The sequence below is a fragment of the Sebastes fasciatus genome, chromosome 7, assembly GCF_043250625.1.
Source record: "Sebastes fasciatus isolate fSebFas1 chromosome 7, fSebFas1.pri, whole genome shotgun sequence".
In the NCBI taxonomy this organism is placed as follows: domain Eukaryota; kingdom Metazoa; phylum Chordata; class Actinopteri; order Perciformes; family Sebastidae; genus Sebastes; species Sebastes fasciatus.
The window spans coordinates 4,451,652-4,466,193 of NC_133801.1; the positions used below are offsets into that span (position 1 = coordinate 4,451,652).

Sequence of the window (14,542 nt, forward strand, 5' to 3'; positions counted from 1 at the left end):
AAGCTTTTACCCCAAACCTTTACCGACTATGACTTGCCCCAAACTGCATGTGATTATCATAAAGTGGGCATGTCTGTAAAGGGGAGACTCGTGGGTATCCATAGAACCCATTTTCATTCACATATCTTGAGGTCAGCAGTCAAGGAACCCCGTTGAAAATGGCCATGAAAGTTTTTCCTCGCCAACATTTTGCGTAAGTTTGGAGCGAGAAAACATACTTATGAATATTATAATCCGTTTCTGCTAATCGTGCTGATAGATCTCCTGAAATGTTGCACATTCAACGACTCATGATGCATCAACATTTGATGAATTCAGATGTTGATGTTGAGTTACCTGACTGACTAATTACAGGTCTGATAAAGTTCCCACACGCTGCTTGATGAGCTGCAGATTAACCATCAGTGGAAACCCTCTTTTTTTCTCTGCTGTATCGCCGCAGCACGCCTGTATTTTTAGCACTTCCGTCGAGTCAGTGGAAGTAACTGAGAAGCAGCAGCTCTGCGGCTCGGCAGCTTTTTACTGTAAACAGAGAGCCTGAAGGGTGGGACCCAAACACAATGACAGACCACAGGACAGCTGGTAGAAAATAAAGAAGAACAGCTCTTTACTTCTCTAGTGGCTAGTTCAGGGTTAGTGTGCACGGATGGACAAACTTTGTCCAAACATTCATGTTCCCCAGAGGATGTTTCCTACTGACTTTTCCTCTAGCTCAGGGTCTGTAATCTGCAGCTCCGGAGCCACATGGTGCTCTTTAGCTCCTCTCCAGTGGCTCCTGTGGATAATTAAGAAAATTAGTGGAAATGAATAACTGTTTTTTTGTTTACATTTTCATTTTTATTTATCATTGTTGTAGGTCTATGGTACGACGGCACTATATATATATATACACTATATATAATACGGAGTATTAGGGCCACATTGAGGGAAAAAAATAAATCTGAGATTTCGAGAATAAAGTCATAATTTAACGAGAAAGAAAGTCGTATTATGAGAACTAAGTAATAATATTATAAAGCAGTTATTTTACATGTTATTTTCTTTCTTTTTTCTCGTAAAGTTATGACTTTATTCTTGTAATGTTTTTCCCTCAGTGTGGCCCTAATACTCCGTCGCACATTGTCTCCTGGACCCTCACTGCATTAGACTTATATACTATATACTTAGACTATAAACTGTGTTAGCTCCATGCTCCAGACAGATTTCTTAAAAGCCTAAATGGCTCTTTTGATAGTAAAGGTTGCTGACCCCTGAGTGAGGGGGTAAGGAGGTGAGGAGGTAAGGAAGTAGGAGATAGGGAATGTATTATGTCAATGAGTGTCCTCACAAAGGTAGAAGTACAGGGATGTGTGTGAGAGAGAGGAACTAATTGGTTAATGTGTGTGTGTGTGTGTGTGTGTGTGTGTGTCTGTGTGTCTGTGTGCGTGTGTGTGTGTGTGTTTGTGCGCGTGTGTGTCTCTCTGTGTGTGTGTGTGTGTGAGATAAAGGGAGTGTTTCCAGAACATGACGGAGCCTCTCCGGTGGGCGGTGTTTGTTGGCTCTCAGCAGCCAATCAGAGCTGATCAAACCCAGCTGATCGATGAGTCAGTCAGGAGAGAGAGCAACAGAGGAGGTCTGACTGTCACACTTGTTGCTGAGCAGGAGCGGCTGCAGACGGAGACGGAGAGATCCACACCGAGACATCCACCTATCCACTCTCCTCCATCATCTCCTCCATCCTCCTCCTCAAACCGGCGTCTACTCCTCCGCTCCTCGTCCGCTCCAGAAGCTCCATCTCCCCGCTGCTGCTGCCGCTGCCTCCTCCGCGGCTCTCAGGTGAGACATCCAACGCTTTAAATCTGCTTTATTGTTTCAGAGCTCGCTGTTTTAACTACCTGTAATGTAATCAATAATGTATATCATCGATTATTCCCTCATCTGATCCACTGAGTGTGTGCGCAGTGTTTTTATGTCTGTTTGATAAAAATAGATTGACTTGAGTCCATAACATAACCTGTTCATTGCCTATTAATTATTAATTATTACAGCTTTATTGACCAAGTATGTAAACACATACAATGAATTACACAGAAATACAGCTAAAGACAAGGACAAATATAAGTATATAGCCTACTAAGACAATAATGCAAAGGATGCTGGAATAAATATAGCCTGATGCTTTATATAGATAATGATAATAATAATAATAATACATTTGTTTATACAGTTAAAAACAAGGATCAATACAAGTATATAGTCGACTAAGACTATAATGCAAAAGATGCTGCAATAAATATAGACTGATGCTTTATATACATAATAATAATAATAATAATACATTTATTTATACAGCTAAAAACAAGGACAAATATAAGTATATAGTCTACTGAGAAAATAGTGCATAGGGTGCTGGAATAAATAATACCAATAATAATAATAATACATTTATTTAACGGATGTTACAAAGTGCTTCACAAGACAATTAAAGCAGATAAATAAAACAGGACATCACAGAACATATGAATAATGAAATATTATTTTTTTTGAATTGTGCGTCATAGTTTCCTTAAAGGGACTGTTTGTAAGAATCAGAAATTGCTTTTTAACAGCGATACCTTTGGCCGTTAAGTCAACGAGAGTCAGCGTCACAACAAAACTACAACTTCTTTAGGTTTAGGCAACAAAAACTGTGATGAACACATGAATGCATCAATAATAATATATATTATAATAATATCATCCAGTATTATATACGTATATATAGTTATACATGACTCTGAAATGGGCCATTCTGTATAATTAGTACTTTTACTTTTGTTACTTTAAGTATATTTTGATGCTCATACTTTTATACTTAAGTAGAAATATAAATCTTTAAAAAAGTTAAGTTTACTTAAGTACAATTTTAGATGCAGGACTTTTACTTTGAACAGAGTATTTCTACACGGTAGTATTGAGACTTTTACTTCAGTAAAAGATCTGAACACTTCTTCCACCGCTGGAGACGTCAGATGTGGTTTAAAAACGAGTCAGTTCTTAATAAAAAGAGAACAATAGACTTGAATCCCTCTCGAGGGTTTGTACCTGTTGGTTTCTGAAGCAGCGGAGCAGAAAGAGCAAAGTTCAACACAGCTACTGATCAACCAGAACGTCAGATGTGGTTCAGTGGGTGAAGACGCTCAACACTTCTTCCTCTGCATGTTCAGTTCACTCTGTGTTTTTCCCAGTGGAAGTTTCTGCTGGCTTACTCGGCTCTTCCTCTGTTTTTCGCCAAACAAATCACTGTTGTGGCTGGAAACATAAAATGCATCACTTCCTGTGTGCCTGAAAATATTTCCAAGAAAGAGCCACCTGGGAGTTTACAGGCATCATGTTTGAATCACCATCAGAGTGTGTGTACACAGAGGTGCTTTACTTGAGTATGTTATGATACTTTCTACTTCTACTCCTCTACACACACTAAACACTACATCTCAGAGGGGAATAGTGTACTTTTTACTACATTTGTCCGACAGCTTTAGTTACTTTTCACATCCACTTCTTGTCCAGGTGAAACCACGATTCGCCAGATGTGTTGATGTTGAATGTTTGTGATAAACTGAAGGATTAAATGTTCCTTCATGTGTTGAGAAAATCCTTCTGAAGCTAATTAAACTCTTTAAAAAGCCTCTTGGATCAGCTGGAAGATGCATCGTCACAAAGCTGAAAACAGGCTGACTTTAGAGATACGTGGTTCTCACAGGACAGCAACGCTACAAACACATGATGATCTTATAGACCATGATGCATTGCTGTAGATTAAACTGGCCAACAGGATATAAAGGAGGTCAAATGCAACATACACATTAATGCAGCAGTAATATTAATCCAGAAGCATCAGATAGAATAGGAAAAAACTGACAGGGAACACTTTACTGACACATCAATACTTTTACTTTTCGTACTTTAAGTACGTTTTACTGAAGTAAGGTTTTGAATGTAAATGTAAACTAGTTTTTATTATCACACAGTGAAATGTAGCCTCTGCATTTAACCCATATTAGGAGCAGTGGGCTTTTACTTGTAGTTTTCACAGTGTGGTATCAATACTTTTACTTCAGTATAAAGTATCTGAATACTTCTTCCACCACTGCATGTGCACAACAACCACAGCTAGCTTATGCATTAAAGGAGCAAAATGTACTGTAGTACTAACGGCTAGCATTTAAAAAGCGGTAACGGCAGTCCAAATTCAAAATAAATGACTCGATAAATAAACATGTAATTAAATGTAGCAAAAATAGTATTAAAAATACATAGTCATTAATTAATTGATAAAAATGCAATATAAATTGATATTTCTGTTTTAATTTGCTTCATTATTTATTTATCTTTGTATTAATCCCCTTATTTATTACACTTTTTTTTATGTATTAAAATAACTATTTATTTATTTTTTATTTTTTCATTTATTTTTTCATTTATATTTTATTTATTAATTTATCTTAATAAATTAAATTTAAAAGGAGAACATAGTGGTTGTAGCATTGCTGTTGGGGAAGCCAGTATTTTAATTCAGCATGTTTCCTTAATCTCTGATGACATATCAGGGTCATTTTATGATTTATTGTCACAGTAAATATATTTCAGATTGGTCCTTTAACACAACCCGTTTTTGACTGTTAGCTAATACAGTGGTCAGTCATGAAGGGAAGTTGTAGATGACGGAGATAACGTCCGCTCTGAGTGTGTCTTTTCTTTGTAAATTCATCTGAAACAGAGGAGGAAGTCCAGTCCCTCGAGGTGTGAAGTGAAGTCACCTGTAGTGAAGCTCAAACATGCTGTCACTCATGTTTATATTCAGCCTTCACCACCCGGCAACAAAGCGGTGCCAGATTGTGACATTTGAATGCTCGCCAGAGTGATGTTTGTAGCGTCGATGCGTCACGTCGTTTAACTTCTAATCATAAGCTCATGATGGTCTGAGCTTGTTAATGTCGGCTGTGGTGGAATGTAAGTTAACTTAGGAGCGTTATTTAACCTCCTTCACAACAAGCTAGTGTGACCAGCTATGAAACTGAGCCCATTACAACTTCCGAAACCTTTGACAGCCCTAATGATAAGAGTATTAAATACTTGACAAATCTCCCTTTAAGGTTCATTTAAAACAGATAAAAAATGTGCGATTAATTTGCTTTATGGACAATCATGCGATTAATCGCGATTAAATATTTTAATCAGTTGACAGCCCTACTTGTAAAAGAGCATTTCTACACTGTGGTATTACTACTTTTACTTATCTAAAAGATCTCAGTACTTCTTCTTCCTCCATCACTGGACTCCCTTCTTGATTTAACAGCATCACGACATGCAGTTATCACATGAAATGGAGCTGAATAAATTAATTTTGTTTTAAAAAAAGAGACATCTTAATTTTCTGCAGCAGAAGTTATAATATCACAGAGGGCCGTGATGACTAAGATGGAGAACTCCCACACAGATTGTGGTCACATAAGATGGAGCTGTGTGTGATGACTGGCATCTCTCTTGACATGAAAGCACAAAACACACACTAAAGACAGCCAAAGCTACACCTACACACACAGTTTCACACACTGGAAACACACGGTGGCATTTAGGCTGCCGCTCCAGCCGAGGTCTGGCTCTGTTGGCACCAGTTCATCACAGGAAGTAGCGTGATAGCGATGGCGCGCCGGTGCAAGTCATCTGGAGAAATTTAGTTTGGGTTGTTGTGGCGGCGGTGCTAGTGATCGGTTTCTGTTTTGTTTCTCTGCTCACTGTCGGGTGGGCGTATCGGTCAGCGCGGCCAGTGTTGAAACGGTAAACAGTGTGGGGTGACAGTTTCATTATCAGTCGACTGAAAGGTTGAGCGCAGGTTTACAGTCGTGGTTTGATTAAAAGACGACAAAGCAGATCACTGGAGCAATGTTTGAAGGGATAGTTCACGTGTTTTGAATTGTGGTTGAATGAGGGACTCGGCGTGTTACCTACAGTAGATGGAGAAGCAGACAGGAGTACCAGCACGGGAGCAAAGCGATGTGCTGCTGTAACAAATCAATATCAGTTTAAGTGTACTCTATATTTACAATATTTTCACCTTTTCAGACAGCCCTTTCCGACGTGGAGCTGAAATCTATGCTCTCACCAAAGCCACCAGACTCCATTGAAAAAGCCTATAATGTGACCTCACAGAACACGGGAGTTGCTGTTCTACCGCTGCCTCGATCGGTTAGTTAGTTTGTGTTATTGTGTGACTTTGGTTAGTTCAGATTCACCAAAGTCACACAATAACACAAACAAACTAACCGATCGAGGCAGCGGTAGACCAGCAACTCCGATTTTCTGCAATGTAAAAAAAATGTTCAATGCAGTCTGATGGCTTTGAAGAGAGCATAGATAACGGCTTCAGTTCCCCGTCAGAAAGGGCTGTCTGACAGCGAGGTAAAGTGGTGAAAATATTCTAAATAGAGCGTACACTAAACTGATTTTTTTAGGTGTCTAAAACGCGTTTAGCTGCTGCCTCCGTCCACAGCAGTACATCGCTTTGCTCCCGTGCTGCTACTCCTGTCTGCTTCTCCTGTCTGGGAGCGGAAATCAAAATGAAGACGTCGATCGATGCAGCTGCTCAGTGAGCAACAGGTGAAGCCAGCGGAGGTGTGTGTGGTTGCACTCAGCAGCTGACAGGTGTGAATGAACACAAACAGCAGGCGGGTTCACAGCTGCAAATACATTTAGACTGAAAACAACATTTTTCTTTCCCTTTAAAAAGTTTTAGCTTGAGCTGCTTTAGTGAGAGAGGTGTGACTTCTGCCTCCTGTTTAAGGATAATTTTACTAGACATCAGTGTGTGTGTGTGTGTGTGTTTACAGTGTGTGTTTACAGTGTGTGTTTATGTGTTTTCTGCTGCTGACTCTTCATCTCCGTTGTGTCTTAAAGGAAGTCTGGTTTGATGTCTGCGTCGGTCCTGTATCCATCGTCGTGTGGACTCGTCAGTCTGGTCTGCGGACTCCTCCTCCTGGCCTCCTCACCGCTCCTCACAGCAGGTACGACCTCTGACCCCCAACATTCATGCATTCATTAAGTCTCTACGTTGGTTTCTCCTTCATTCACTGTAGCAGAAAGGAAATATTATACACAGAATTCAAGTGAAATCTACGGTGACTCTGAGAGCTCAACGCGCTGCAAATAGAGAAAACACAATACAGCTGTTTCCAGGGGACACTAAAAAGTGATGCACACACTGAAATTAACCTTAACTGTGGTGGAATAGTTTTATTTTCTTAGGAAGGTTCCTAACTGAGTGAAATGACCCGGAAGTATCTACGTGGCAGCCTTTTTAAGAGCTTCTATAGATGTTAAGGAAAGGTGCTTCAATGCTTCCTTTCTTATCTCCTTTAGCTTAGGATACACTGAACCATCCTTTACCAAAGGAAAAGGAGATAACGCCGCCACACAATTCCTTTTGGCCGCACCACAGCAGACCCACGTCAACAAAGAACGTATATCGATTAAAAAGTGAATGTCAATTGTTTTCGTTGCAACGTCAGCGCTCAGCAGCAGCTACGCTTCTGCCATTTTGGACTGAAAGCGACTACCGGACGCCCGTAAAACGTCGGCCTACAAAGAGCCTGAAAGTAAAACAAAATGATTTCTATTCTATTGTCATATTTAACGTCTCTACAGAAATATCCTATGTTCAACAATAAGAATATTATAAATATGTATACTATTAATAACTATTTACTGACTTATTTATTAGACTCTTTTGCCCGGCTGCTTCCCAGAGGAACGGAAAGGGAGCGATGGACGTAAATGGAAGTTAGAAAAATCCAGCACACAGATTTCTCAATCTTTTTCATGTCAAGGATCCAGAATGAAAAATAGACCTCAGACCATGGATGTAGAAGAGGTTGTGTCCTGTGCGTGTTAGTAAATAACCTACAACTCCATTAAATCCTGTTGATGTCGTGCTACTAGCGCTACTAGTTACTGGCAAATAGACGGTTGTTTGGGAACAGAGACGTTAATACATCCACCATGGTACAGGAAGATAATAAAAGTGATGAATTACAGCCAATATATCCATTATTACAGCCGTATACAGCTAGCAGGAAGCTGGCAGAACCAGATGTGTCGTGCAGGGCGGTGCGGTCTTCCGTGGGTCTGATGCACGCTCATTATGCCGAGGAAAATAACTCCCATTGTGCCGCAGCAGTGAGTTACTGAAACAATCTTTAATTGTAAATACAGTCCAGACAGATGTTCATTAATGGCACACAGTCATCAAACTTTAATGATGACTGATAGTGAAACATTAAGTGAACTTTAGTCAGCGTGTTGCAGGATGTAGACACTTTCTGCTCGCTCTGTTTCGAGAGTCTGGTTCTTCCTCTTCTGTTTGTACTGTGATCAACAGTCATCAGTCAAACTCTGCTGTTCATCAGAACCGGGCTGTGACTTCCTATTCTTAACATTTTGTTTCTGAGGAAAACCATTCAGACTTTTCCTTGTTGCAGCTTCATTTCTAGTGATTTTCCACTCTCAGCCTCGTCACGTGAGGCTGTTTGGGGTTAAGGAGCTAACGGGGGCAGTGGAAACCATAATTCTGCAGACGCAGACTTTTGAGATGGAAGGTGGAGAAATAGAGGAAGTGGGTTAAAGTGTTGTCTGTTCTGCCCGTTGGGGAAGGCAGCAGAGGAGGTTGTGGGCAACGTTTTGATGCGGGAAAACCCAGCATTCAAATGTACACAGACACGTATAAATATAAATATGTAAACCAAATCCTGAGCCTTTTACTCACTTTGTTTACCGTAAGTAAACACTTATGTATGACTTGCCCCAAACCGCATGTGATTCTCATAAAGTTTGCATGTCTGTAAAGGGGAGACTCGTGGGTACCCATAGAACCCATTTACACTCACATATCTGGAGGTCAGAGGTCAAGGGAGCTCTTTGAAAATGGCCACGCCAGTTTTTCCTCGCCAAAATATAGCATAAGTTTGGAGCATTATTTAGCCATTTAGCATGACATGGTTACATGGTAACAGTGGATTCTTTAGGTCTTCTAGTTTCATATGATACCAGTATCTTCATTCTCGCTTTATAACTGAGCCCGCTACAACCTCTGAAAGACAGGGCCCACCAAGAGACGTCGGAGTGTTAAGGGGTTAGAAATGAACCAGTAGCGATGGTTGTGAGGTAAAGGCGACTAACGACCACTGTCTCTACAGGCCGGCTGAGTAACTGCACTCACCCTCTGGTGCCGGAACATGGAGGTTTCCGCTGTGATCCGTCGCCGTGTCGAGGTTTCCCCCACAAAACCTCCATCCACTTCTTCTGTGAGCCGGGGTACCACGTCCTCAACAACAAGGCCCGCGTCTCCAGGTGTCGCCACGGGAGGTGGCAGCCTCCGATACCGGCCTGCGTCCCCATCAGAGGTGAGAGTTCAGAAGACTGAATACACTGAAGTCTAACAAGTCATATAGTATTTATGTTTGTTTTATTATGTTTTATGTATGAAGGAGAGAACCTGCCAATAATAAATGTATAAATTCATTAATGACTCAATAAATACATAAATATATCATTAAATGTAGCAAAAATAATATTAAAAATAAATGTAGCCACTAATTAATTGATAAAATGTGACATAAATTGATATTTCTGTTTTAATTTGCTCCTTTATTTATTTATCTTTGTATTAATTTCTTTATTTATTTACTCTTCTGTTTAATTTTCCCCTTTATTTATATATTCTTATTCATTTTTAAATGTATTTATTTATTTTTGCATTTATTTTTTATTTATTTTATATTTATTCTTAAATGTAGGTATTTATTTATGTATTCATCCATTTTTTAAATTATTATTTCTGCATGATTTTCCCCTTTGCATTTCACCCCTAGAAATAAATATACATAAATAAATTTAAAAATGAATAAAAAGAAATACACACATAAGGGGAAATTAAATAGAAGAGTAAATAAATACGGGGATTAATACAAAGATAAATAAATAAAGAAGCAAATTAAAACAGAAATATCAATTTATGTCACATTTTATCAATTAATTAATGGCTACATTTATTTAAAATATTATCTTTCCTATATTTAATAACATATTTATTTTTTGAGTCATTTATTTATTTTTGATTTTGGCACGTTGCGTCCTCCATACTGATGTTCAGGTTGTTTTAAGCAGGGTATGAAGTGAGTTCTCTTTACTGATAATTAAGGTGCAAAAAGTGAATTTCCCTGCAAGTTTTTATTTGTCACAAAATATCGCCACATCTAAAATTATACTTTATTAGTGATCAGATACTCTCGGACGACTCTAAACATCTCTTGACATTTCCCAGCAGCCCCGGGCATCGCAGCGCTCCTCAGTGATTTGCTCAGTTTATAATCTACTCATGACTCAGCGCAGCGACGACCCTGACGCTTTAACCGCTGATTAGTCATTTAAAGACACTCACTTCTGGTTTTGAGTGTGCAGGAAGCAGACGGCGTGTCATTTTCGTTACCTATACTTAAATTATGTGTTATGGTTGATTGCAGACATCAGATGAGTGTCAACAAAAAGACGTCTCAGAGGCCACTGGGAGTTTTATAATGCAGCCAGCTGGAAATAAGTACATTTACTCAAGTATCGTACTTCAGTACAAATTTTATATACTTCTGCTTTATTTACTGCTACTACTCCACTACATCTCAGAGGGGAATATTGTGCTTTTAACGTCATTACATTTATTTAACATGCATCTTTAGTTGCAGATTAATCGGTTTGCAACTAAAACATGAAACTTCAGAGCATTTCGGAGCCGATCCCTTTAATGCAAACTCTCTTTTGACCTACTTAACAGAAACATACTGAGACTGTCTGTCTGCAGCGGAACTAGGAGCTTTACTTTCCTCAGACCAGTTCCGACTTCCTCTGTCGCCATTCACTCAAACGCGCTGCGACAGGAAGTCAGAGCGCAGATAGAGGAAGCGGGCGACGCCACCATAATAACCATTAAACATTTCCTCTGTGTTGACGCTGCAGAGCCTCATGGAAAGCTGCTGTCGTATCATCACAGGCTCAGACAAACCACATATCTAGATAAAAGAAAGCTTGCTCTCATAGATTTTGTATTTGATAATCTATTTCTGTAAAGAGAATTCATGGGTTTTCCCACAGCGGTGATTGTTTTCTGTCACAGCTTCAGCTCATTGTCTTAAATCTACCGTTTTGCATTTCAGCATATAAATACCAAATCAATATTTGGACTTGACATGGCTGGGTAGCTAGCTAATCTTGTTGTTAAACATGCCGTCAAATTATATTCACTGTTTTTCAACTGTACGCTACGCAGAGTTATTGACTTTGAATCTTGATAGCAAAACGTTAGCTTTATGCTAGCGTAACCAAGATTGATGTAAAAAAAACTATGGATTTTGGTTACAAACTTTTTGTTTTCTTCGGCAAGTGACCTGGTAGAAGTGGTATAATGCTCTTTGAGGTGTCCATAATCAGGAATTAATGGACGACGCACATCAGACGGTTGCCTCCGCTACCTTGTCGGGCATTATCCTTTACACATATATATATATTGTATATATATATATATACAATATGTGTAACATCCGTTTTAAATTATAGTGCAAATAGAAAACTTTGGTTATGAGAGTAGTGCAAAAGATGGTGGTATGATAATGCTTCATTTGTTTACGTACATAAAAAGCAGATAGTTGTATAGTTTCTGTTGTCGTGTTTCTAATGTCAACATTTGTGTTTCTCCTCCTCAGAGAATGTGAACTCTGACAACAGAGCGAACGACTCGATGCCCAGCATGGCCACGACGGCGGTGGGCGTGTCCATCTTCCTGCTCACCACCACTGCCTGCCTGGTCGTCAAGTCCCGCCTCTACCCCTGTCAATCACACAGGTGAGAAGACCACTGTTTCCTGCAGAAGACTGAAGAGGTTTAAACTGTGATCTGTGATATTCCAATAGTGCTAACCCCTTAACCCAGGGGTCAGCAACCTGCAGCTCTGGAGCCACATGTGTCTCTTCAGCTCCTCTCCAGTGGCTCCCTGTGGATTTTAAAAAATGGAAATGAATAACTTTTTTTGTTTATGTTTTCATTTTTATTTATCATAGTTTTAGGTCTGAAGGTACGACAAAGAATTAGGGCCACATTGAGGGAAAAATAAATAAATATGAGATTTCAAAAATAAAGTCGTAATATTATAAAGTTATTTTATTTTTTTCTCGTAAACTTATGACTTTATTCTCGTAATATTACAACTTTTTTTTCTTGTTAAGTTACATTTCATTGTAGTACATTTTACACACTTTACACTTTAGTACACTTTGACCCTCACTGCATTAGACTTATATACTATATACTTAGACTATAAACTGTGTTACCTTCATCACAATGCTCACATGTTTTGCGGCTCCAGACAGAAATGAAATGTCTCTTTTGATAGTAAAGGTTGCTGACCCCTTCCCCAGACTAAAGATAAAGGCACTCAGATTGAGGTCAGAGGTCAGGAGATCCATTGTTTATAATTCTCTCTGTTTGTGTCCCAGCAGCCGTCGCTCCTCAGATCAGCTGGACCTGATGGTGGACGGACATCCCGTCTCCCTGCCGTCCTACGAGGAGGCGGTGTACGGCAGCTGGGGGCAACGCCTCCCCGCCTGCTCGGCGCCGGGACCCACCCAGCTCCTCTTGGCTCAGGAGGCTCCCGACTCGGACGGCAGCCACCGCCCCCTCCTGTCCAGCCCCGACAACCCCCCGCCCGCCTACGAGGAGACCCAGTCATCCCATCCCAGAGACAGGATGAGTGACGGGGACGTTCGGCAGCTACATGTTGCATTTTCAGATGACAAAGACACTTGATTGAAAGACTTCATGTTGTTTAGCAAATGAAGGATTTTAAATTGTCAGCTGCAGCGTTTTACTCTGCCGGTTAAAACAAACACAGACTGACAGCAGACTCCTGCACTTTTCCTGGTTGGCTGCAGCTCACCAGCATCAGGACACAATCACACGCTAGTTTAGACGAAGCAGATAAGCTCCGATTGGCCGGTTGTTAGGTCACAAAGAGGACTAAAGTTCACTTATACATGAAATGTTGATTGTTGTATTAATGTCAGTGACAGAGGAGGGAGTTTATGTGCTGTCTGGTGAAAACCTTTATATCCTGAATGCCTTGTTTTTAGTGTGATGTTTAAATGTTTAAATATAAAAATCATCACATAAACTAAAATTATGAGGTTTTCACAAGACAGCAGTCATATACAAGTGTAAGTGCCTGTGTGTGTGTGTGTGTGTATGTGTTTTCAGCGTTGCCCTGGAGACGTCGTCCATCCTTTCCCGTCAGTGACGGGGCCGATCATGCTGTTGCAGAAACCCTGTGTGTTTCCACGGCAACCGACTCTATTTTGATTTAGATCTGTTTCTATTGGTGGAGTTGAAGCCAGCGTGGTGGAGGACGAACTCAGATCCTTTACTGAGGTAAAAGTACTAATACTCCACTACAAGTAAAAGTCCTGCATTTAAAACCTTACTTAAGTAAAATGTACTTAAAGTAAATAGTGACAGTCTAAAAGCTGTCAGACAAATGTAGTGAAGTAAAAAGTACTCTATTTACCTCTGAGATGTAGTGGAGTAGAAGTACAAGTACGTTGAATTTGTACTTGAGTACAGTTCTTATAGTAAATGTTCTTCCACCACTGGTGCGCAGACGCTCTGGTTATAGACAACAAACAGCATGTCATGATATTTATTTTGTGTACAGCAGATATTTAGAGACGTGAAAATGCTCGGCAACCAAGCGATCGTTTGAAGTGTTTCTCTGGTATTCGTTCAGCGTGAGTGAAGTGAAACGATAATATTTTGATTCATTTAAATGAAGTAAAAAAGAAACAGTTGTACAGTTATTTGCCCTCGTGGCATCGGTGCAGACACACATGGTGCTTTTAACACTTTTAATTACACGACCTGCAAAAACACAGAAGTTGGAACAAATAACCTGAAACAAATCAAAGGTGTGTGTGTGTGTGTGTGTGTGTGTGTGTGTGTGTGTGTGTGTGTGTGTGTGTGTGTGTGTTCACTTGTTCCCTCTCTGTCACTCTTTAACCTCTGCAGAGCGACTGACGCCTTCAGACCTTGAATGTATTTTATGTTAATCTTGACTATTATATGGATTGTAATATTTACAGAGAGATTATTTGTACATTGTATTATTGCACAGAATTATATGATGAATAAATGTTGAGATGTTTGACATCTTGGCCTGGATTGTGACTTGATTGACGCTAATTAGCACCAGCTGGGTTTACCGGCATGCTGCAGGACTCACTTGTGTTTTGGCCCCGCAGACAGACAGACGTGAGGATTCTCCCCGAGGTAAAGGAATCATTTACTGCTGATGTTTTTGGTTGAATTCATTTCAGAGATCTAGCAGCATTTGCAGAGCAGCTGCTCAAATCTTGATTATAGTTTTTTTTTAACACAATCCTCAAACAATTCATACATTCACTCAGCTGAAAAACAGCAAGAATCTACATAAAAC

The 14,542-nt window shown here is 39.9% G+C and overlaps 1 protein-coding gene across 2 annotated transcripts; it reads left to right on the plus strand.

The window, feature by feature from the left end:
- Nucleotides 1–1,592: 1,592 nt before the first annotated feature.
- Nucleotides 1,593–14,256, plus strand: LOC141771148 (sushi domain-containing protein 6). 2 transcript variants are annotated; one of them, XM_074641107.1, is made up of 5 exons: nt 1,593–1,815; nt 6,916–7,022; nt 9,210–9,416; nt 11,766–11,904; nt 12,558–14,256. In XM_074641107.1, the coding sequence occupies exons 2-5, from the start codon at nt 6,929–6,931 to the stop codon at nt 12,862–12,864; spliced, it is 747 nt and encodes a 248-aa protein (XP_074497208.1). In that variant the 5' UTR covers nt 1,593–1,815; nt 6,916–6,928; the 3' UTR covers nt 12,865–14,256. The 2 variants fall into 2 exon arrangements, with proteins under 2 accessions (XP_074497208.1, XP_074497206.1); XM_074641105.1 differs by having other exon boundaries at nt 1,630–1,815; nt 12,555–14,256.
- Nucleotides 14,257–14,542: the final 286 nt, after the last annotated feature.